The 25,746-nt window shown below is 41.4% G+C and overlaps 1 protein-coding gene across 2 annotated transcripts in view; it reads right to left on the bottom strand.

The window, feature by feature from the left end:
• TLK1 (tousled like kinase 1) overlaps nucleotides 1-25,746 on the bottom strand; it is a 342,919-nt gene that overhangs the window by 32,319 nt on the left and 284,854 nt on the right. For both annotated transcript variants that reach the window (XM_030209141.1, XM_030209140.1), the window contains exons 14-18: nucleotides 22,387-22,468; nucleotides 21,967-22,058; nucleotides 21,786-21,875; nucleotides 20,637-20,806; nucleotides 16,382-16,517 (exon numbers count right to left, since the gene is read on the bottom strand). In XM_030209141.1, coding sequence (XP_030065001.1) covers nucleotides 16,382-16,517; nucleotides 20,637-20,806; nucleotides 21,786-21,875; nucleotides 21,967-22,058; nucleotides 22,387-22,468 — 570 coding nt within the window. The remainder of the gene's footprint in view (nucleotides 1-16,381; nucleotides 16,518-20,636; nucleotides 20,807-21,785; nucleotides 21,876-21,966; nucleotides 22,059-22,386; nucleotides 22,469-25,746) is intronic.

The raw sequence follows: 25,746 nt of genomic DNA, 5'->3' as shown, positions 1-25,746 counted from the left end.
TCTAAACAATTTATGTTTCAACATTTTTATTGAAGACATGACATAAGAACATTCTTACAACCATTGATACCACATCTGCCAAGCAAAAACTATACAACAACCTGTTATTACTGTCTCCAAAAGTTTTTCTTTTCCCCCCTTCCTCCCCAATCCCACCCCTCCCCCCGTTTTTTTATTGATACTTATGCTTTGTTATCATCTTAATGTGTTGAGGACCAAACTTCTTCCCCTATGAGACAAAGAATCTACATAAGCACCCCAAATTTTCATAAATGTTTTCTTTCTTTTTAGTGAGCGTTTGGCTTCTTTAGCTTCCCACGTCATTAACTGGTGGATAAGGTTCCGCCAATGCCAATAATCTGGCCCTATATCATTTGTCCAGTTTTGCAAGATACATTTTTTTGCCAGCAATGTTATTTTACGGAAAAATAAATTGTGCTCTGGTATTTGACCTTTAAAGGATCCTGGTAAATTTAATAGCATCTGCACTGGTGTACCTGCTAGCTTTCGGCCTAATAGTTGTGATATATAATGAGTTATTTTCCCCCAAAACCTTCTAATCTTCCAACAGCTCCAAAAACTATGGTAAAATGTGTTGTTTGTTCTCCCACATCTCACACACAAGGGCGTCTGCAATCCCCCGAATTTTGCGAATTGTGCAGGTGACATGTATGCTCGATGTATAAAACGGAATGCACATTCCCTATATTGAGCTCCGCTGACCAATTTCGGTATCCCCTTCAGTTGCCTCTCAACATCCCATACCAATAACTTGACTCCTAAATCCTTCTCCCAGCGCTCTTTTACCTTTTGAAAGTTTTTGGGTTTCTCATATGGCCACAGAGCTTTATGTATCCCTGAAATTGATGGCATTTCTTCAGAAATCTCTAGGAAAAATTTTTTTAGTTTCAATCCCTGTTTCTGTTCCAATCGGCCTTGATCTATTGACTGAATAAAGTGTTTGAGCTGGCAGTGCGCAAATGTATCACCCCATTGAATTGCATCTGCCTCTAACAGCTGATCTAAAGGTTTAATCTTTCCGTAATCGCCTATTACTTCGTCCAGACATTCCAAACCTCTTTCTTCCCATCGCTGAAAGACTGGGTTTTCTATACCTGCTGTAAAGGTTGGGTTCCCTCTGATTGTTAATAATTCTGTTACCCCTCTCCCCATCTTCAATCTGTTCCCCAAGAATTGCCAAGCTCTCCTAAGCGGTTTTAACAGCAAATTGTCCCTGTATATCTCGGGGACCTGCGTCGTTTCTAATTGTATTAGGGATTGCAATCGCAGCGGTTCGAAATATTCCTGTTCTAATTCTAATGGTGTGTAGTATGTTGTTCCAAATATCCAATCCCTCACATGCCGCATTAAGCAGGCCATATTGTATAACTTCAAGTCTGGTAATCCTAGCCCTCCCTGTTGCCAATTACCCATCATGAACTGTTGTTTCATCTTAGCTTTCTTATTGGCCCAGCAAAATTTCATTACCATCTTAGTGAATGTTTTCAGGTCTTTCCCCGATATACATATAGGTATGGTCTGCATGACATACAACCACCTAGGTAGGATCACCATATGAATTAGGCATATTCTACCCATCAGCGGCAGTTGCAACTGTCTCCAACTCTCCAATTGGTGTCTAGTCTGAGTCAACAGCATCTTAATGTTAAGTGAATATAGATCTACCACTTCTGGCGTCAGCTCTATACCCAAGTATCGAAACGAATTGGTTGCTCTTCTCAATGGGAACGTTCCCTGCCAGGACGTTGCATTCTGTATATTACTAACCAATGCTTCTGATTTCTCCAGGTTTAGTTTGAACCCAGAATAGGTTCCAAACTCTTTAAACACCTCCAGTAGTGCTTGCAAGGACTCCTCTGGATTTGTGAGCATAACTAACAAATCATCTGCAAAGGCAGCTAATTTGAATTCCTGTTTCCCAATCACCACTCCTCTTATGGCTGGCATCTCGACAATATCCCTAATCAGTGGGTCTAAGTATAATGCAAAAAGAAGTGGCGACAGGGGACACCCCTGCCTAGTTCCTCTTTTTATTTCAAAAGCTTCCGAATAATTGCCATTGACCATTATTCTAGCTTGCGGTGATGTATATAATGTTCTAATTGCTGTAATAAACCACCCTGCAAATCCATATGCATTTAGCGTAGCAAACATATAACTCCAGTCAACCCGATCAAATGCCTTCTCGGCATCGAAACTGATCATCAATGTTGGCTTTGATTCCCTCTTTACATGTTCCAGCGCTGCGATGATTCTCCTCAAATTTTTAGCAACTGATCTCCTTTGACAAATCCCACCTGTCCCTCCTGCACCAATTTTGGTAATACGCGACTCATGCGTCCTGCCAATATCTTAGCAAATATCTTCATTTCACAGTTCAGCAGAGAAATGGGTCGATATGACTCCGGCAATGTATGATCTCTCTTGGGTTTGGGTAGCAAAATAATTTGGGCCATGTTCAGTTGTTTAGGAAGAAATCCTCTTTCTACCCACCCATTAAAAGTCTCTACCAATGCAGGCTGTATGTCTTCCCCTAATAGTTGGTAAAATTCTACTCTTAGACCATCCGGTCCTGGCGCTTTCCCTGGTGTGCTATTAGCTATTGCCCAGTGTACTTCATCAATATTTATTGGTTCGTTTAATACTTTTTGTTCCCTTTCCGAGAGGACCGGATGGGCCACCCCCTCTAAGTATAAGTTGCTCGGAAGACCTGAGTCATGTTCTTCTGTATATAAGTTCTGATAGAAAGTTTTAAAGATATTTTGGATTTCCAAATCTGTAAAGCACATTTTGCCCGTCTCATCCTTTAAAGTTATAACCCTTCTCGATGTCTGTTTCCGAGCAATAAGTCTGGCCAACATCTTTCCACCTTTACTACCATGCTTATATAATTGGAACTTATAATAAGTTTGTGACTTCATCTCTCTCTCATGGATAAGGGTATTTAAAGCCACTTGAGCTGACACCAAGTCTTTCCTCATTTGAGCACTGGAAGACCTATCATACTTCTTTCGCAATGTTACAATTTCTTTCTCTAGTCTCAGTATCTCTCTGTCTCTAGCTTTTTTAAATTGGCTTACATAACTAATAATCTCTCCTCTCAGGACTGCTTTTGCCGCCTCCCAGAATACAATTGAGTTGGAGGTTGTGTTCTCATTAAAAAGTTTATATTCCTTCCAACTTTTCAACAAATGTTCCCGAAATCCCGCATTATGGGTCAAATAACTTGGGAATGTCCATTGCTTTAATTTACCTCCCACCTCCCCAGGGTTCCAAGTCGCCCAAACTTCCGCATGATCCGATATTGCATACGGTCCTATTTGGGTATCCTGTACTTCTCCCATTAATGTGCGTGACATCAGTAGATAGTCTATCCTTGACTGTGTGTTATGTGCTCTGGACATATGTGTGTAATCTCTATCTTGTGGATGAAGAACTCTCCAGATGTCCAATAGGTCCAAAAGGGAACATAAGTTTGGTAGTCCCTTTGACATCCAGTAAGTTGGTGTCTGTGTGGCATTTGATTTGTCAATCTGCGGGTCCCATACTGTATTAAAGTCTCCTCCCAAAATTAATCGGGAAGAGTCTTCTACTATTAAATGCCCTAGTAGCTGTTGATAGAATTTGGTATCCATTTGGTTCGGTGAATAAATACTACCCAATAGTATCTGTCTCCTTGCCAATAGTACCTTGCAAAAAATGTATCTTCCCTCTGGGTCTTTAATTACATCACAAATCTTGTCCACCACCCCCTTTCTTATTAGGACGACCACTCCACCTTTTCTCCCTTTTGCGGGTGAACCAATGCATTCTCCTACCCACCATTTTTTTAGCTTATCATGTTCTGTCTCATTCAGGTGCGTCTCTTGCAACAGAGCAACATCCGCTCTGATTCTCTGTAGATATTTTAATATCTTAGAGCGCTTTACTGGTGATCCGATGCCTCCCACATTCCAGGTCACTATTTTAACCATCTTTCACGGGTCGTGGTGGCATCCGATCACCCACAAAAGCTCTTTATCTTCCGGGAGCAACCACCCCAGCCTATGGTTCCCCCTTCTTATCATGTATTCCCCACACATTCTCTTATGCTGCATAGTACCATTTTTCTCTTCCTTATTCTTTGTCTTACTTACTTCTATTTGCTTACCCCTGCGCTCTATCCCTCCCCAACTCGTCCCCCCCCCTTAACTTCCCATCCCTCCCTTCTACTTCCCTTCCTCCCATATTCCCTATTAACCCTCTGTGCTTCGTCCCTATTTATGGGACTAGTCACGTTTACGCCCCTCTCTGCATTCCATATAATTGAGCTTCTATTTCAAGGTTTACTTCCCTCTTATTTATGTGAGCCCTTATATTAATTCCCCTCTCCTCCCTCTCTCTCCTCATATTCAATGGTACCTCTTCACTTAGTCAGTGTTCTCTCATTTCTAAATAACTTTACTCAATATAACAGTTTCTCTACACTGTGTCAATGCCCTTTCCTCTAATTGGGATCCTTGTATATTATATGTAGTAACTCCAACATTAACCATTAACGTTATGATTCCCTTAATCTAATGTCTTTTCATAACCTGCATATATATCATCACCAATTCCTCCCTCCTTTCTGTCACAAAGGAGGGATAGGGTCTTATATCTGTTAAGCATTGTCCTCGTAAGTGTTTTATTCCAGCTTATCAGGTAGACCAACAGAAACGTCTTCAATATGCCTTCCATGCTATCTCCAAATCTCCGCTCTTGTTGGTTAGTGATATTGTCTATAGATGCCCGCCTTGGCTCCCGCCTATCCAATCAGCAGTTGTAATCCACAATCATGAAGACGGCCGATCAAGCTGTCTCTTCCATTCAGCAGTTGTAATCCAAAAGCGTGTCAACGGTTGATCAAGCTGCCTCATCAACCTATTATTCTTATTATAGACCGATAAATTTCTTTTGCCGCGCATATGTATTTGTCCAAGCCTCGGTCATAAGTACTTTTCTAAGTTGCAGCCTTTCATGGTCTACCCTGATTCATGTCTTCAAGGGCGCTTGGTTCCTTTAATCAGCTTCCTGAAAGTTTCAACTCGCAGTTTACCTGCCGCTTAATTCTCAATTTTGTAATCCAATACACTCCAGTTGCCTGCATTATTCAACGGATCCAACTTATCCGATCCCTTTGAGTCATTCATCTCCTTTTTTAGTTTGTCTCATACTTATTGTTGGGCCTCGGAGTGAATCCTAGTCTCTTTCATGAATGTCCGCTGACATGCGTCCCTGAGCTTCTATCAGGATCCAGAACTGGCCCGATAATCATTCGGTTCCTATGTTTGCCATGACCTCAGAATCTAGCTTTAATCAAACCAAATTCAGGTTGTCGCTTTGTACCATTGAGGTCATTTTATCCAAAGGTTTTCAACTTCCTTAACTCAAATATTTTAACATTGTCAGTAATTTAAATCCAACATATTCAACTGTATCTGCTCCATGTACTTCCCAGTCGCAGCATTATCCGTTAGTCATTCGTCTCCTGCACTCAGTATTTGTCTTACATATTGTTGTGCCTCAGGAACCGTCTCACAAATTTTAACAGATGATTGGTAAAAGATCTTTAACTTTGCTGGGTACAACAGCGCGAATTTGATCTTATGCTGCACTAGTTGCGAACAAGTCGGCGAGAAAGCCTTCCTCTACGCGGCAACTGCAATTGAATAGTCTTGGAAACAGAGGATTTTTTGATTGTTATAAGTCAACGCTGCTCCACCGCGTATGGCCTGCATAATTGCAGTTTTATGGGTAAAATTAAGTACCCGACATATCACTATTCTGGGCCTGCCCGCACTTTGTCGCATGGGGCCTACTCGATGAGCTCTCTCAATAATTAGGGGCCCTATTTCTGATTGCAGCTTTAGTTCTTTCACTAGCCACTTCTCCAGGAAAGGCCGAAGCTCCCTTTCCCCTATATCCTCAGGCAGCCCGACAAAACGCAAGTTATTGCGTCTAGACCTATTCTCTAGATCTTCTATCTTCTCGGCTTGTGTTTCCACTGTTTTTAGGAGTTTACTATACCTCTATTCCATGGCTGTAACTTGGTCTTCCAGGGCCCCCGTTCGTTGTTGAAAGCCGGCCAAATCCTGGGTGAGTTGCGTCATATTGCTCTGCAAACCTGCTAGTTTGGAGTCCAGTCCCTGTAATTTCTTGTCTAGAATAACTTCCAGGGCTGCTGTAACCTCTCCACTATTTCGGCGGTCCATGCTGAGCTAACCGACAAATTCGATGGGCTCGCCGGTGCCGCCATCTTGTCTTCTCCCGCTTTTCCTCTGTCTTTGTCTTTGCGAAGCGATTTCGCGGCCATTGCTGCTTCGGACACCCGATCTGCGATGGTAAGCGATTGGGCTAGCCTCGCGGGTGTGTTGTTATCACTTTTTAGCCGTTTTCCTTTTTTACTTCGAGGGTTTATGGCTTGGAATGCGAGAGAGGGCACGGAGCTAATCTTTTAGCGACCGCTCGCGTGCATCGCGTCACGTGACCCCTTCTAAACAATTTATAATCCGAGCCCAATAATGAAATTGGGAGGTAAGAGCCACATTGTTGGGGATCTTTTCCAGACTTCAATAAGACTGTGATATATGCCAAGAACCAAAAGTATGGCAACTCTGGATGATCTCCCAGTTCATTGAAGGTTCGGACTAATAAGGGGGCAAGAAGCTTATGATAGCATTTGTAAAATTTGTTCATGAACCCATTCAGCCCTGGAGCCTTTCCAGTTGGTAAATCTTGTATGGCCCAAAGAACCTCACCTAACGTGATGGAGGGCCAACAGGGCCTCCCCCTGCAAATTAGATATTTTTGGGAGCGTTATCTCATCTAGATAGTCTTGAATTTTTGAAGTTGTAGGAAACTCATCAGGGCAATATAATGTAGCATAGAAATCTAAAAAGACTAGTCGGATCTCTTCAGGCTGTGTACACCTCTTCCCAACTTTATCCATAACCAAGTAAATATATCTGCTAGTGTATCGCTTTTTTAACCTATATGCCAAGAGTCGGGATGGTTTATTTCCCAAACTCAAAATGAGTTTGCCTAACCCGCTGCAAATGTTCTGCTATCTCTGCTAGCTGGAGCTCATGGAGCTCCAATTGTATAGAATAGATACGATCCCCAATGCGATGGGCACCCGGCTATTGTTGATCCTGGGTGGTGAGAATGGAAAGTTTGGTGTGTAATTCTTGAGATCAGGTTCTTGCTTGTCGCCTTATATGTGTCTGCAGTGCTATGACTTTCCCATGAATTTCTGCTTTGAGGCCCTCCCATAGTATCATAGAATGTACCTCCCCATTACCATTAAAGTCAATATATTCCTTAAGTGCAGTTTCTAGGCAGGAAATCACTAAAGGGTCAGCTAGAAGTCTGTCATCAAATCGCCACTGAGTCCTTGGGGGAGAGAGCACACTAAGCTCCAAAGTAAGGGGGGAATGGACAGACCAAGACTTGGGGTGAATTTGTGTGTCCCTCGTACTTAATAGCAAATTGGGAGGCCCTAACCAAAGATCAATGCGGGAAGAGGAATCATGGACTGCTGAATAATAGGTACAGTTGCGTATGTTGGGGTGTAACTGACGCCAAATGTCCAGCAATTGCCATTTGCCTATAAAGTTATGCAACTTAATGCGATCCGGATGAGAGTACATTATTCCTGCTGAGGAGTTATCCAAGTGAGGCTGTAAGGTAAGGTTAAAGTCACCTTCCACTAACAGAGTTCCCTCCACGTGTCTGGAAAGGACCGCTGATAACTCTTCAAAAAAAAGCCCCTTGATGCTCATTAGGGGTGTAGAGATTTAAAAAGGACAGCACCTCTGTTCCCACCTGTAAAACCATAAGAATATATCATCCCTCCCCCTATCACGGACTATGTGTCTCACCTGCCAGGGATACCGTCGGGAGAGGGCTATTAATACTCCCTTCTTTTTTTATCTGTGTGACTAGAAGCAAAATAAAGATGGTAAGAACCATTATGCCCACATAAGTGTTCATGCTAAGTAAATGTCACATCTGCACCCAAGTGCCAGATCTCTCTAAACATAAGTTGGCATTTCACCGGTGAATTCAGCCCCTTAACATTAAGTGTCAGAAAAGTGAAAACACTCATTATCTATCTTACAAAGTATTTGAACCACTACTTGCACCACTGCAAAGATCTGAGGACCAGCCATAAACCTGCTAGAACAAAATAACTGCCCCTCCCCAACCAGAACAATCCCCCCTCCCTTACCCTCTTCAACTATCAGGCAGTCCTCCCCTCCAGATATGAGGGTGCCTCAGAAGGAAAGTGGCCTCAACCTTTTGCCACTCATGACTTTAAACTTACAAACCACCCGTAGCAGATAGTGTGACCAGGATCAATGACTCCTTGAGCCAAATATTAACGGTTGCTTCTTATCTGCATTCATGGATCTCAGTTACTAGTAATTCAAAGTCCCAGGCACTCCATGCCTAGCTCAGAGACAGTTTTTCAAGGTTTTGCTGACGGGCCTGCAGATTTTAAAGCAGAATCTGACTGTTGGCATTGAGGCGGCCCCCACCTGACACAACTCTCTGCCAGCGTGGATGAGCGGCCTTTGGCAGGGCCGAAGGGCGTTTCAGGGTATCCTCCTTATGAGCCGATGTGTCTGGAAAAATTTCCGCCGCTTCTGCCACCATCCGGACTTGATGCATCTTGCCTTCTTTATAGAACCTCAGGGTAAATGGGTAGCCCCATCTATATCGAATTCCTTCCTTAAGAGCGCAGAAACTGTGTAAAATGTTTTAACTCTGCCTGCTTTTTTTTAAACCCTAACTTGCTTTTACCACATTCTCTGGCAACGAATTCCAGAATTTAATTACACGTGGAGTGGAAAAATATTTTCTCAGATTTGTTTCCCCTTCTTTGTACATCAATCATATCAGCTTGATAAAGATGATCTTTTGCTATATCATTGCATTTCATTTCCAGAACAATGAATAAGTATTATAAAAGTAAATGAAGAATTTATGTAATGCTTACTGAAAGTATATGAAACTACACAAGTAGGCATTATGGGGGGGGGGGCAGATCTACAAAGGGGTACCTAACAGGAGCTTATTCTAAAAGCAGGAGTTCTCAACCCAATCTTCGCGACACACCAAGTCAGTCTGGTTTTCAGGATATCCACAATGAATATGTCCAAGATCAATTTGTATGCACTGCTTCCATTTTTAAGAAAATCTCTCTCAGGCATATTCAATGTGGGCTTCCGGAAAACCTGTCTGGCTGGGAGTGTCCTGAGGACTGGGTTGAGAACCTCATCTATAAAGGAAAATAGGCACCTGCTTTCCTTTATAAAATACTAGCACAATCAGGTACGTAAGTGTATGTGTGTAGGCAGAAACACTTATGCCAGCCACAGAAATGATTTAAATGCTTAGATGCCAGAGATATGCACTTAACTTACAGTATTCTATAAGTTATGTGCATTAGTGTGACTTCAGCCCACGCTCTGCCCATGTGTATGCCTACTTGTAAAAACATGTACACCTACAGAATAGCACGTTGCCAGAATCTGGGCATTTGTGTGTACATTTGCCATGTAAATGTTAGTGCCTTCTTTATAAAATTACTCCCTATATATTAAATTATTTAGGAGGGAATACATTCAAAACAGTTTTTACAAGGAATTGCTAAGAAATTTAGATCTCTAGCTTCTATTTTAAAAGTCTATTCTATATGAGTTCCTTTCTAATAAACCCAAGAATGGGTTTACTCAGTGGTGTGCTGGTAAATGTTAGCAGACTCTCTCCCCAGTCCACCTCTGCGCCCCCCCCCCCCAAATTGCAGAGCTGGCTATAGCCGGGGAGAAAGCCTTGGAGGGGGGAGATGGCAATGCATTACTCTCTCCAGGGGAAAAAAAATTAAATGCTCCCAGGTTCCCATCTAATTCATGTTTAATGTGGGATAAAATGCCATAAATAAGAAAATAAATATAAACTTTTAACGCTGAGAACCCGATTCTCATAACATGATGTCTGTTTTAGAAGTCCTTTACCAGGAAAAAAAAAATCTCTGCAGTATACCCAAAATGACACAAACCAAATTAGGGGAACAGACAGTCTTGCCAACTCTGAAAAACAATGTGTTATCAAAATCTCAGAACCTAACAAACAGATCCCTAGTCAGACACTTGGCCTTGCAGTCATACATGCAGAACAGAGATAGCCCCTATTCAAATTCTTCAAAAATTAACCTGAAATCCTAAGAAGTTCGACTCTGCATGCAGCACAATACCAGAAAAACAGAAAGAAACACGTCGCTATACATTGCAAAATATAATAGCAGACGTAAATTCTCAAAGTGGACATTGCAGGAGTATTTACCTGAGATCTCATCTTTGCTGGTCTTGGCCTATGCAGCCATTATTATAACAATATGGATTACAGCTTGTGGCCTGTACCAGCTTTGTCAAAGGAACATTACTGCTGAGCATAGCAAGATGATTTCATCCAAGAACATATTCTGTGTTGCAAACTGGCTGCTATCTCCTCGGAAGATTGGAGGAGAGAGACACATGGCTCCAGGAGTATGTGAGCAGACAGGGAGGTTTGCTTGTCGTCGATACTAGAACAAAGGCTCGCTGGACATGATTACACCATCTGTGATTGGTCCACAGGTATCATCTGACCCTTGGATACGAAAAAGTTTGGACTGAAGAGAAAAAGAAGAGGGAGACGACCGGAAGACTTGCGGGTGGATAGAAGGCTCGCGAATAGCCAGAGACTGATTTTCCTAAACACCAGTGAACTGCATACCTTGTAGCAAATTCACAAGGTTCGCTCAACTACAGTTTATGGCCTTACTTATGACTGTGTAATCTGTGTCCAGAAGACAGATCTCGAACTTTATTCCTGGACGGAGAGACTCGCTGCGGCGTCAGCTGGAGTCTGAGGAAGAATCCGCTTCTTTACCACTGGATGTCTGCCACAGACTGCAGGGTGAGGTAACAGGATTTACTACTAATTATCCCCTATGGTCATGGGGATAATTAGTTCTTTGCTTTGTCTGTGATAGATGGGTTATGTCATGACTTATGATCTATGAATTTAGATGCTAACGGTATTTTGCATAAAACGTGTGGTGTAACTTCGCATGCTTATCATTAGGATATCAGTATTGTGATTGGTTGTGTAATCACTCATTTAGTTAGTCCATTAGGATAATCATATTCCATTATCTATATTTTGGGTGATAATCTATTTTTATAGCAAGTTATTTTGTATTTTGCTTGGCATTTTGCTTCAGAACTATATATATATATTTTTTTTTTTCTTTACTTAATAAATTATATATATTCCATCTGTGGCATTGTTTTTTTTTTTTTTACAACAACTAGTTAGTCATTGGGCTAAAGAGGTACGCTCCCCTAGACACGAGTCCAGAATTATTGCCACACTGGGAAAAGACCAAGGGTCCATCGAGCCCAGCATCCTGTCCACGACAGCGGCCAATCCAGGCCAAGGGCACCTGGCAAGCTTCCCAAACGTACAAACATTCTATACATGTTATTCCTGGAATTATGGATTTTTCCCAAGTCCATTTAGTAGTGGTTTATGGACTTGTCCTTTAGGAAACCGTGTAATCCCTTTTTAAACTCTGCTAAGCTAACCGCATTCACCACGTTCTTCGGCAACGAATTCCAGAGTTTAATTATGCGTTGGGTGAAGAAATATTTTCTCCGATTTGTTTTAAATTTACTACCCTGTAGTTTCATCGCATGCCCCCTAGTCCTAGTATTTTTGGAAACGTGAACAGACGTTTCACATCCACCTGTTCCATTCCACTCATTATTTTATATACCTCCATCATGTCTCCCCTCAGCCATCTCTTCTCCAAACTGAAAAGCCCTAGCCTCCTTAGTCTTTCTTCATAGGGAAGTCGTCCCATCCCCGCTATCATTTTAGTCGCCCTTCGCTGCACCTTTTCCAATTCTACTATATCTTTCTTGAGATGCGGTGACCAGAACTGAACACAATACTCAAGGTGCGGTCGCACCATGGAGCGATACGGCATTATAACATCCTCACACCTGTTTTCCCATACCTTTCCTAATAATACCCAACATTCTATTCGCATTCCTAGCTGCAGCAGCACACTGAGCAGAAGGTTTCAGTGTATTATCGACGACAACACCCAGATCCCTTTCTTGGTCCGTAACTCCTAACGTGGAACCTTGCATGACATAGCTATAATTCGGGTTCTTTTTTCCCACATGCATCACCTTGCACTTGCTCACATTAAACGCCATCTGCCATTTAGCTGCCCAGTCTCTCAGTCTCGTAAGGTCCTCTTGTAATTTTTCACAATCCTGTCGGGAGTTAACGACTTTGAATAACTTTGTGTCATCAGCAAATTTAATTACCTCGCTAGTAACTCCCATCTCTAAATCATTTATAAATATATTAAAAAGCAGCGGTCCTAGTACAGACCCCTGAGGAACCCCACTAACTACCCTTCTCCATTGTGAATACTGCCCATTTAACCCCACTCTCTGTTTCCTATCCTTCAACCAGTTTTTAATCCACAATAGGACATTTCCTCCTATCCCATGACCCTCCAATTTCTTCTGTAGCCTTTCATGAGGTACCTTGTCAAACGCCTTTTGAAAATCCATATACACAATATCAACCGGCTCCCCTTTGTCCACATGTTTGTTTACTCCTTCAAAGAATGAAGTAAATTGGTCAGGCAAGATTTCCCCACACAAAAGCCTTGCTGGCTTGGTCTCAGTAATCCATGTCCTTGGATGTGCTCTGTAATTTTGTTTTAAATAATAGTCTCTACCATTTTTCCCAGCACTGACGTCAGACTCACCAGTCTATAATTTCCCGGATCTCCTCTGGAACTTTTTTTGAAAATTGGTGTTACATTGGCCACCCTCCAATCTTCTGGTACCATGCTCAATTTTAAGGATAAATTGCATATCACTAACAGTAGCTCCGCAAGCTCATTTTTCAGTTCTATCAGTACTCTAGGATGAATCCCATCCGGTCCAGGAGATTTGCTACTCTTCAGTTTGCTGAACTGCCCCATTACGTCCTCCAGGTTTACCGTGAAGTCAGTAAGTTTCTCCGACTCGTCCGCTTGAAATACCATTTCCGACACCGGTATCCCACCCAAATTTTCCACAGTGAAGACCGAAGCAAAGAATTCATTCAATCTCTCCGCTACATCTTTGTCTTCCTTGATTGCCCCTTTTACCCCTCGGTCATCCAGCGGCCCGATTCTTTTGCCGGCTTCCTGCTTTTAATATACAAAAAAAATTTTTTACTATGTTTTTTTGCCTCTAATGCTATCTTTTTTTCGTAATCCCTATTGGCCTTCTTTATCTGCGCCTTGCATTTGCTTTGACACTCCTTATGCTTCTTCTTGTTATTTTCAGACTGTTCCTTCTTCCATTTTCTGAAGGCGTTTCTTTTAGCCCTAATAGCTTCCTTCACCTCAATTTTCAACCACGCCAGCTGTCTTTTGGACTTCCGTCTTTCTTTTCTAATTTGTGGAATATGTTTGGCCTGGGCCTCCAGGATGGTATTTTTGAACAGCATCCATGCCTGTTGTACAGTTTTTACCCTCTCAGTTGCCCCCATAAGTTTTTTTTTTCATCATTCTCCTCATTTTATCAGTCTCCTTTTTTAAAGTTAAACACTAACATATTTGACTTCCTGTGTATAGTTACTTCAAGGTTGATGTCAAAACTGATCATATTATGATCACTGTTATCAAGCGGCCCCAGTACCATAACGTCCCTCACCAGATCATGCGCTCCACTAAAGACCAAATCTAGAATTTTTCCTTCTCTCGTCGGCTCCTGCACCAGCTGCTCCATAAAGCTGTCCTTGATTTCATCAAGGAATTGTACCTCTCTAGCATGTCCCGATGTTACATTTACCCAGTCTATATTTGGATAATTGAAGACACCCATTATTATCACATTGCCCATTTTGTTTGCGTCTCTGATTTCTTTTATCATTTCTGCGTCTACCTGCTCATCCTGGCAAGGCGGACGGTAGTACACTCCTATCACCGTCCTTTTCCCTTTTATGCATGGAATTTCAACCCACCATGATTCAAGGGTGTGATTTGTGTCCTGCTGAATTTGTAATCTATCTGAGTCAAGGCTCTCATTAATATACAATGCTACCCCTCCACCAGACCGGTCCACCCTATCACTAAGATATACTTTGTACCCCGATATGACAGTGTCCCACTGGTTATCCTCCTTCCACCAGGTCTCAGTAATACCTATTATATCCAATTTTTCATTAACTGCAATATATTCCAACTTTCCCATCTTATTTCTTAGACTTCTAGCATTTGCATATAGACATTTCAGAGTATGTTTGTTGTTCCTATTTGCATGATGCTTAGTACTTGACACTATTGATTGGCCATCTTTTGTCTGATCTTTAGTTGTATTTAAGGGCACCTGACCTACCACGGTCTGTTGTGCAACCTCACTATCCAGAAACCCTATCTTCCCTGTTTGTGAGGTATCCTTGCAAGATACCCTATCCCGAACCATTCGCTTTTGAGAGACTGTCGGCCTTCCCCCCATTTCTAGTTTAAAAGCTGCTCTATCTCCTTTTTAAATGCCGATGCCAGCAGCCTGGTCCCACCCTGGTTAAGGTGGAGCCCATCCTTTCGGAATAGGCTCCCCCTTCCCCAGAATGTTGCCCAGTAGTGTTCTGACAGCTAAGTACCTCTGGATACCTACAACATATTCCAAACATTAAAATGAAAATAAAATGATTTTTTTCTGCCTTTGTTGTCTGGTGACTTTGTTTTTCTGATCATGCTGGCCCAGTATCTGATTCTGCTGCTATCTGTTCCCTTGACTCCGTTTCCAGGGCTTCCTTTCCATTTATTTCTTTTCTTTCCTCCTTTCGTCTTCATTTCTTGCCCTCCATAAGTAAAAGCTGGGTCCTCCACAGACTTGACTGTCCAGTGGATCCAGCTTCTGCCTATTTTCTCCATCCATGTGCAGTTTTTCTCCTCTCTTCCTTTTCCCTCATCTCATCTCCTTCCCTTCATGTCGCGCATTTCTTCTCTCTCCCTTCCCTCTCCTCCATCCATGTCCAGCATTTCTCCTTTCTCCCCTCCATTCATGTTCATCTCACTTCCTCTCTCTTCCCTCCCCTTCATCCATGTCCAGAATTTCTCCTGCCCTCCCCTCCATCCACGTCCTGAAACTCTCCTCTCTCCCCTGCTCTCCTCTCCATCCATCCATCCATGTCCAGCAACCCTCCTCTCTCCCCTGCTCTCCTCTCCATCCATCCATGTCCAGCAACCCTCCTCTTTCCCCTGCCCTCCCCTCCATCCACCCATGTCCAGCAACCCTCCTCTCCCCTCCATCCACCTATGTCCAGCAGCTCTCCTCTTTCCTGCCCTTCCCTCCATCCACCCATGTCTAGAAACTGTCCTCTCCCTTACCCTCCATCCATATCCAGCAATTCTCCTCTCCCCTGCCCCCTCCATCCATCCATATCCAGCAATTCTCCTCTCTCCCCTGCCTTCCCCTCCATGTCCAGCAATTTCTCCTCTCTCCCTAGGCCCTGCCCTCCCATCCATGTCCATCGATGGCTTCGATGCTCCTCTCTCCCCTACCCTCCTGCTCCCATGTCCACCTGCCCGCCCTCTTCTCCCCCCAACATCCCTCTTTTTGCTCCTGCCACCCTGCACGGTTTAAATCTTTTATTTACCTCTGTTGCAGCGACTGCATCAGTGAAAGCCCTGCCCGTCTCTAGCCTTCCCTTAGTTTCCTGTCAGTGTCCCGTCCTTGCGGAAAGAGGAAATGACGTCAGAAGGCGGGACACTGACAGGAACGAAGGGAAGACTAGAGACGGGCAGGGCTTTCACTGCGGCTGCTGCGACGGAGGTAAATCAAAGATTTAAACTCCTCAGGGCGGCGGGAGGTGAGGTAAGCAGCATGGCTTGTGGTACCCTCCTGCCATGCATACCTCGCTTACTGCCGGGTTGCGCCACACCTGGGAGCCAGCTCGCCTGCCAGAACAACCGGCTCGCAAGAGCTTTAAAAATTTAACAACCGGCTCTAGCATACCATTGGCTTTACTCAACAATCAAGAACACCAAAACGTTTTTAGGTAATTATGAATTCATTATCTTATTTAACAAACAAACAAAAAAAAGGTATTTTCCCCTCAGAAGCATGAGTATAATGTGAAACAGAACTATAAAATCGGCACATTAATACTTTTAGTCAATTATATATAAAAAGTATGTACATTTATCACAGAAGAAACTTGAATGAAAAGAACAGTAAGGACATGAAAAAGCTGTAGGAAATAGCAAAATTACCAGTATGTCCCTGCTCCTTGAGAAGTAAGATCCATGCCATCCACACCATAGCTGTCATCATCCATTATTTTAGAAAGACCAAAATCAGTTATTTTGATTTCTCCACATGCTGTCCCATCTACTAAAAGGATGTTTCCTAACAAAAATCAGGCAGAAATAAAAAGACAAAAATACTATGATATTTGAATATGCACAAAGCTGATTTTTCTCCCTTACTTCTTTTTCTTGAATAAAACTACTTTTTTTGTGCTTTTGGCAAGTAAGGAGATGATAAACACTTATCTCAAGGTGCCTTTTTCCTACTTACTAAGCCTAAAGCATTAAGTAAAACATTTAGAGTTAGACTAAACAGCAGTTAATTCTCAAAGGAATTCAAGAATTTCCAACTGTCAGGTAGCAACTAAAAATCATCTAGCACTAATCTAGGAGCAGAATGGTACATCCATCTGCATCCAGTTCAGTTTTTTCTCATGAAATTAGACTACTTAGATAAGCCACAGTGGCTAATATGGCAGTCACCTTACCCAGTATCTCATCTGAGACACAGAAGAAAACAGAGAAAAAGGAAAGCAACCAGAGATGTGGAAAAAAAAATGAAGGAAAGAAACAAACCCAACCAAAATATAAAATTTTTTAGCTACTTGTTTTAAAATGTATGCTGAAATTATTACTCCTATGAATATAAGCAGTACATATAAGAAGAAATTAGGTCTTACCTGCTCATCTTCTTTTCTTGAGTCCTTCAAGACTAGTCCAGACATGTGGGTTTATTCTCCCCTACCAGCAGGCAGAAATTGAGAATGACCAGTTTAATGACATCACCCTCTAAAGGGTCCTGTGCAATCCAGTCAGCCGGTATTTCTGTAACAAAACAATGCAACACCATACCCCTACCAAAAAAAAAAAAAAAGGAAAAAAAAAAAGAAAGAGCAAAGCAGGAAACACTCAATTCCAGCCCACCAAACAACTAAAGAGGTAACCAAATGGCATTAGATTCTCTAGTCCTAGAATCTGTCACAGCTCCTCAACATACTGCCATCATAAAACATACCATGGGTGGGTTCTGGACTGGTCTGGAAGAACTCAAGGAAACAAAATTAGCAGATCAGATTTAATGTTTCCTTCCTCATCATCCCTCCAGACCAGTCCAGATATATGGAAGTACCACAGCAGTGTCTAACAAAGGAGGACCTAGACAAGCCTACCTTCAAAAACGCTTGCTCCCCAAATTATCCTGTGTAGCCAGAACATCCAGTCTGTAATGCTGAACAAAAAAAAAAAATGCCAGCATAACCTTACAAATGTCCTGTGGTAGAACTAAACTCTGCCCAAGATGAAGACCTGTGCCCTAGTTGGGTGAGCTTTCAACCTCAAGGATACTGCTTATTCCTGCAGTATGTATAATGAAGCAATAGCTTCCTATTCTAGCAAGCCACTGAAGCTTTTGATGCTTCTTTGTCCTTTCTGGGTCCACTGAAAAGGATGACGACTTGCAAAAATCCTTGGTTCTCTTGTTTACAAAGCCCACTGCATGTCCAATGCAGACCTTTTGAAAACCTGTGACCTCCTGCCTCATGACACATTGGATGGGAGATTGACCAAATAATATGAAATGACGATTCCCTTCTTTTAGCCCAAGGTTATCTTGTGGATCATTACTATCTTCTTGGATATTACTTGAAAAGTTTCCTGAAGAGGCTCAAAGGAAACTGTCATCAAGGGCCTTGGATGTTTTATGTCCCTCAAAAACTGCCTTACATGTGGGTGAGAAGCCAAGGGACAACCCTGCACCAGTCTTCCTATTACAAGCAATGGGCCTAGCAAGGAATTCAAGGTCAATCCCTGATCAAGTATATCCTGGAGAACAACCAAAATGTTCAGCAGAGAACAATGGAATAGACTCAAAGACCAGTCCTGACACCTAGCCTCATAGATCCTCCATACTCAGATAATAAGCTAGATAATTCAATCTCTTCCTGAACTGCAACACAGTAAATGTCAGCAGATGAATTCTTGCATGGTCCATACAATCTACCCAACAACAGGTTTGATATCACGTGACCAGAATATTCTTTAATCTCATCCTCTCAAGAGCCACTGTATTTAACTACCTGTATGTAACTGGCATGATGGCCAATTACCAACCAATGTTTAAGCATGAATGACTATAACCTGCACAGAGTAGGTGCAGCTCTGCCTTTGCTGGGCAGACTGGACGGACTATATAGGTCTTTATCTCCCGTCATTTCCTGTGTTGCTGTGAAAGAACATTTTATATTTCCCTTTTTACACAACAATTAAATATTTAGGTGCTTTTTTTTTTTTACTTTAAAGTTTTTATTGAGAGTTTAACAATTATTACACCTCAAAATGCTGAACACATGTTACATTGCTTTTAGGACAATTAGCCAACAACTTTAGATACGTTCACTTTCCTCTCTGCCCACTCTCTATTTTCGTCCCCCCTAACCTTCCCTCCCCCCTTCCTTGAACCCATTTATCCCCCTTCCCGCTCCCTCTTGCTCCCTGTCTAACTCCCTTCCCGTCCCCTAAACTTATTAATTCAACCTTTATATTACACCCAGTATGTTATCCAAATGTACCCACTCCTCTGCATCCAGTTTTAAATGCCCCAATCTGCGATCTGTTAATTTCTCCACCTCAGCCACAAATTTAGGCTCTTTTTTATGTTCAGCTGTGGATTGTAGTAATCATTGTTTATCATGTATGTCACAACAGAAGAAAGATTGAGAACCCTTGCCTTAAAGGAAGCTCAATGAGTCACCATCTTTGAGGCCACATCCACTGACCAGCTTCTTAGACATAGCAGGCAATGCCCTATCACCACTGTACCATGCTCCTTGCCAACAACTGTACTAAGTCATACAAGGTGTCAACCAAAAATGAACTTGCTTTTAGGCATGCTGCCTCCAGAACACCTTCTGGGAACCCTCTAATCTAGCAATTGCTGAATCCATTGCAGACATGTGCAAACCACTTAGCCGCTGCAGACTGCTAATTGTAAGGCCATTGCTAACACCTCAAATGACTGCTCAACAGACCCATCCATCCAACAATTTTGCAGATATTCAAGAGATGTGCCTCCTTCCACTGGGATGGTCATCTTCTTGGTCAAAGCTGATACCAAGGCATCCAATTTAGGAAGGTGCAATTTTTCTCTCTGTGGTTACAGCCTGGCCATAGACTTGTCCAACGGGTTCCCTCTAAGTAGCTTTCAGGTGCATGGAACTCCTCCACCAAAGTTCCTGCCAGAGAGGGGAGGTGCAATATCATCATGCTGTTAGTCACAAGAGACAGGCAGATTGATCTGCTTGTACCTCATGACAGAAAGCATAATATCAATGCACTTCCTCAGTGGAGAATTTCCATGCAGCTCAAAGTTGCTTAGCAGGAACTCTGTTGCTCACCTTCACCCATCATTCACCTTGTCCCATTCTGCCACAATCAGGTCCTTTGATCACCTACGGATAGGGAAGGCCAGCTTCCAGATCCCATCAAGCACTGGATCCTCCAAAATTCCACCTACTACAGGATATTCCTCAGAAATCAACACCAAAAGCACCTGAGGTATTAAAGATGCCAGCTCAGCCCTACAAAAATACAGACTATTGCTGTGTCCTCTCCTGGTGGAACATCCCCTTCCTTAACGATGCTTTTGTGAGAGGCTGAGAAACACTGGCTGGCTATGGGTTACACATGACACTAGTGATGCCTTCAAAATCATTGGTTCTCAGTCTCCATCTGCTGTTAGGAGAAAATAAGCCCATGCGTCTGGGCTCGTTTGGAGGGATGAAGAGAAAGGAGTAATTTTATAACTAGGCACCTAAAAACATTTCAAAACACCTATGTGCCTTCATAAAATAGGTTCCTACAATGATCCCCCGGGTAGCACACAAATTCACATCTGGTCCAAAGGTGAATATATATACGTGTAATCTTATGTATGTTTATGTTTTTTGGGTTTTTTTTTTTTAATATAACATGCATACATATATTGTATTACCATCACAAACAACCCCTAGAACACCCATGGTATACACCTGTACTATTTCAAAAGAACCATTTTCCATACATAATACATGCTTTACTCGTAGAAAATGCCTTATAAAGTTATCCCTATAATTTCACAATTGCTGTGCATAGTTCAGGCATTGTAAGAACTTTAGCAAGCTAAATCAGGAAGAGTACAATGGAGAAGAAAGATTATATACCAGTAAACACACTTTCTCCTTACCTGGCTTAAGATCATAATGAATAATAGGTGGTTTGATCTCATTGAGATAACGTAGTGCATTTACTATTTGCATTACAATGGACCTGGCTTCCTTCTCTGACATTAATTTATGTTGCTTCAGATAGAAGTCTAAGTCATTGCCTTCACAGTATTCTAAAACTGTACAAAACCTAGTAAGTTGGAAATGTAATGAAAAAAAAATACACCTGTTAGATATAATGCAAAATATTTTAAGACCACACCAGACAAAAAGCAAAACAAGAAAATACTTGTAATACTGATATGTTGGAGCACATCCTACTTATATCTGAAAACTTACAACTGACTATAAGCACAAATAAAACTACAGAAAAAAATCCAACAAGCAGAAGCTACAGTAAACTTGCAAACTAAGCATTTGTCCTGAGAAGGAAGTAAAAAAATCAAAAGTAAACAGAAAGGAAAATTAAAGGAAAATAAATGTGTTCCTTGCAGCTTATTATGGTGAACTTTCAAGCTAAACGTGTGTTAATTATTAAGCACTCAAGCAACATTTATTTATTATTTATTTATTGCATTTGTATCCCACATTTTCCCACCTCTTTGCAGGCTCAATGTGGATTACAATATATCATGAATAATGGAGATTTGTAAGAAATAAACATTTAGTATTATAGAAGGATCTTGGGTAACATGATAATGATAAAGCATGATATTAATATAACAAGCAGATAGTAAAGACAATTCTGGGTATGTGTGAAGGAGTTCATATTTGTTGGTCTTTGTGGTATGTCTTATTAAAGAGATGGGTCTTCAATAGTTTGTGGAAGTTGGTTAGTTCATGGATCGATTTTAAGTTACGCGGTAGTGCGTTCCAGAGTTGTGTGCTCAAGTAGGAAAAGGTTGACGCGTGCATTAGTTTGTATTTTAGCCCTTTACAGCTGGGGAAATGAAGGTTAAGGAATGTGCGGGACGATGTCTTAGCATTCCTAAGTGGTAAGTCTATCAGGTCTGACATGTAGGCTGGGGCATCTCCATGAATGATTTTGTGGACCAGGGTACATATTTTGAATGTGATGCGTTCTTTAAGAGGGAGCCAATGCAGTTATGGAACCCAGAACTTTGGGTGTAGTTTGCAGATGAAAAAACATTTTCGCTCTTCACACTTACGTATCTGTGTCCAGCGAGAAGTAGTCATATAGTTTAACTATCCTTGGGTGATCCAGTTCTTTGTGTATTCTATACTCTCTGCAGGCATGTCTAGAAGGAGATATTGGGTTAATTATTTTCACAATAACTAGGGTAAGTTCAATTTACCTCAAGAATGGTAAGGTATTAATACTGTATTTACTTGTGGTAGTTCTCTTTCTTCTCATCTCTCCAGCTCTTGTTAAGCTGGTGAATCTTCACAGCAGCATATCTTTGTTCATAAAGATCAAACGCCTGAAAAACACATCAAAATAGAGCCAAACGTAACAACCCAATGCAGAATTTTACAAAGTTCCAAAGTCTATGTAAAAACCCTGGAAAGGATTTATATTGAGAAATACTCTCTAAATTAGCTTATGTGTGTGGAAAAGGTTTTCTCTGTTATTTCAAATACAGATATACAATTCCTAAATTTTCTATTTCAGGTTTGGGGAAGAATAATCATTTCTTTAATGAAAGGTTCTGGAATTCTCCCAAATAGACTCCATTGATTAAATAATTTATGAAACTTGAAATGTGAATCTTAACATGTTCAGCTGGAAAATATTTCATATTATTTTACCTTATATACTTCGCTAAAGCCACCTCGACCCAGTAGATGAAGTAATAAATATCTCTCATTTAATGTTGGATGGTCTTTGAACCTTAAAAATAAGTAGTATTTATTATTACACTTTAAACAGTAGGCATAGGGTTTTTTTTTGATACTAGTAAGGTGAAATAAGTACAAAACTTAGGATATGCTGTTTTCAATCACCCTTTGAACATCAGCTATTAATCAACCTCCCTATACTTGGGACTTTTATTGTAAACTGCTTACAATCTAAAAATAATACAGACAGACAAGACAATTAAGGACAAGGGACGTACTGGGTGAGAAGGAACAAGGGGAGGGCAAATTGAGTAGTGGTTAGGAGCCAAAAGCAGTGGTGAAAAGGTGGGTTTTCAGCATAGCTTTGAGAACAGGTAGAGATGGAGCTAGACGTACAGGCTCAGGAAGTCTATTCCAGGCATAAGGTGCAGCGAGGGAAAAGGAACGAAGTCTAGAGTTAGCAGTAGAGGAGAAGGGGGACGACAAGAGAGATTTGTCCAGTAAGCGGAGTTCACGGGGAGGAATGTAGGGAGAGATGAGAGTGGAGAGGTAATGGGGGGGCTGCAGAATGGATGCATTTAAAGATCAGTAGGAGAAGTTTGAATTGTATGCGGAAGCGGATAGGGAGCCAGTGAAGTGACTTGAGGAGTGGGCTAGTGTGGGTATAACGATTTTGGCGGAAAATAAGTCGTGCTGTCGAATTTTGGACAGGCTGGAGAGGAGAGAGATGGCAGAGAGGAAGACCAGTGAGAAGTAAATTGCAATAATCCAAGTGAGAGATGACAAGGGTTTGGATAAGGGTTCTGGTAGCGTATTCAGAAAGGAAGAGGCGAATTTTGCTAATGTTGTAGATAAAGAAACGACAGGTTTTAGCGATTTGTTGAATATGTGCAGAGAAGAAGAGAGAGGAATCAAAGATGACTCCAAGGTTACGAGCCAAGGAGACAGGGAGGATGTGAGAGCCATTAACAGATATAGAGAAAGGGGGAAGAGGGGACGTGGGTTTAGGAGGGAAAATGAGAAGTTCAGTTTCAGTCATGTTTAGCTTCAGATGGCGTTGAGACATCCAAGCAGCAATGTCAGACAAGCAGGATGAAATTTTGTCCTGGATTACGGTTGAGATTTCAGGGGTGGAGATGTAGATCTGAGAGTCATTTGCATAAAGATGGTATTGAAAGCCATGAGATGAAATTAGGGTACCAAGGGATGAGGTATAGATGGAGAAAAGGAGGGGTCCAAGGACAGAACCTTGGGAGACACCAACTGAAAGCGGGATGGAAGTTGAAGAGGAACCGCCAGAGTGAACACTGAAAGTGCGAAGTGAGAGGTAAGAGGAGAACCAGGAAAGAACAGGGCCCTGGAATCCAATCGAGGATAGCGTATCTAGGACTATGGTGTGGTCAACAGTGTCGAAAGCAGCAGATAGGTCAAGCAGGATAAGGATAGAATAGAGACCTCTGGATTTAGCCAGCAAAAGGTCATTAGAGACTTTGGTAAGTGCAGTTTCAGTAGAGTGAAGAGGGCGGAAACCAGATTGGAGTGGGTCAAGAATAGGTTGAGAAGAAAGGAAATCAAGACAGCGACGGTGAACAGCGCGTTTAAGTAATTTGGAGAGGAAAGGAAGGAGGGAGATGGGTCGATATTTGGAGGGACAGGTAGGGTCAAGTGAGGGTTTTTTAAGAAGTGGAGTGACAACAGCATGTTTGAAGGCCATAGGAACAATTGCAGTGGAAAGTGAGAGATTAAGGATGTAACAGATGACAGGCGTGATAGTAGGAGAGATAGTGCTAAGTAGATGAGTGGGGATGGGATCAGATGAACAGGTAGTACATTTAGAGGAGGAAAGAAGAAGGGCAGTTTCCTCAGTAGAAACTTCAGAGAAGGAGGAAAAAGAAGGAGAGGAAGGAGAGTAGGGGGGTGTGGATTAAGGGAGAGAGAGGTGGTGGTGGGGTGACAGTATCACATGAATAATAAACATAGGGGCCATTTCCTACTGGTTAGTGTGCATTAATACCAATAACTAATGTCTCTATCCACTGTAACACACTTCACTGTTATACTTGCTGTAAATGCCTAACATAGCCTTAAAATGTCTATAATCAGCATTTTATTAGATGATCAAAAGACTATATGATAACTATATGACTGATGTCACCATTTATATCCCATTTTCTAAGGAATTACTTGACATAACTCACATGATTAGTCTAGGGATAAAATTATGGAATCATGGGCTTCTAATTTAAAACTAAAACTTAATATGAATAAAACTAAGTTTCTAATTATAACTAACCCTCACCATCCTATGAATCTTAGTAACTTTACTATTAAGAACAAAACTTGAATCATCAATGAAAATCTTGGGAGTCACAATAGATCGTTTCCTCACCCTTGAAAACCAAGTATCTAAGTTGACCTTGAGTGTCCTTCACTCACTTTGGAAGCTAAAGAGATTGAGGCCATTTTTCTTTCGTACTTTGGTTCAATCCCTTGTCCTCACCAAATTCGACTATTGCAATTGTATCTATGCTGGACTTAAAAGTGGTCTTCTCAAAAAATTATAAACAGCCCAAAATGCTGCTGCTCATCTTATATGTAGATCTCCTTGCTTTGCCAAAGTTACTCCTCTTCTATATGAGCTACGGTTACCAATAAGAGATACAATATCTTTCAAATTATGCATTTTCATCCACCAAATCCTGTTTGGTCAAGGCCCACTATATATGAATAATCTTATTGAATTACCCCCTCGTAATGCTGTTTCATCATCCAGAGAATATCTTGTCTTACATTTCCCTGTCTGTAAGAATGTGATATATAAAACAGTTCACTCTGCTAATTTCTCCTATCAAGGCACCAAAATTTGGAATTCTCTTCCTAAATCAATCAAGAAGTCTTCTAAAAACACGTTTCTTCGGTCTGGCCTTTCTGAATATAAAGAACTCTATTAGAATTTTACCCATACCCTTTTCTTAATCTTGTTTCCCATCTAGTCCTGCCTAATAATGCTCTCACCTTTCCACCCTTAATTATTTGTTTGTCCTTGAGATAGTCTAAATCCCTGGTTACTTACTGCATATGTATTAATTTGCTTCTTGAAGTTATTGTAATTTGTGTTATATTCTGTACATTTTTATGTTTTATTCACTTTATTGTTTGTAAGCTACATTGAACTTGAGTCTATTTCGGGCTAATGTGGGGTATAAATGTCATGAATAAATAAAAAAATTAAGAAGTGCTGAACTCTTGTACTTGGTTTATTGGAGAACATGATATACTGCCTTTATTGATATATATATTTAATACTAACCAAATTACTGTGTGTTTGAT

Source organism: Microcaecilia unicolor, chromosome 7 (genome assembly GCF_901765095.1).
Source record: "Microcaecilia unicolor chromosome 7, aMicUni1.1, whole genome shotgun sequence".
Taxonomy (NCBI): Eukaryota; Metazoa; Chordata; class Amphibia; order Gymnophiona; family Siphonopidae; genus Microcaecilia; species Microcaecilia unicolor.
This window is presented reverse-complemented; position numbering and strand designations above follow the sequence as displayed.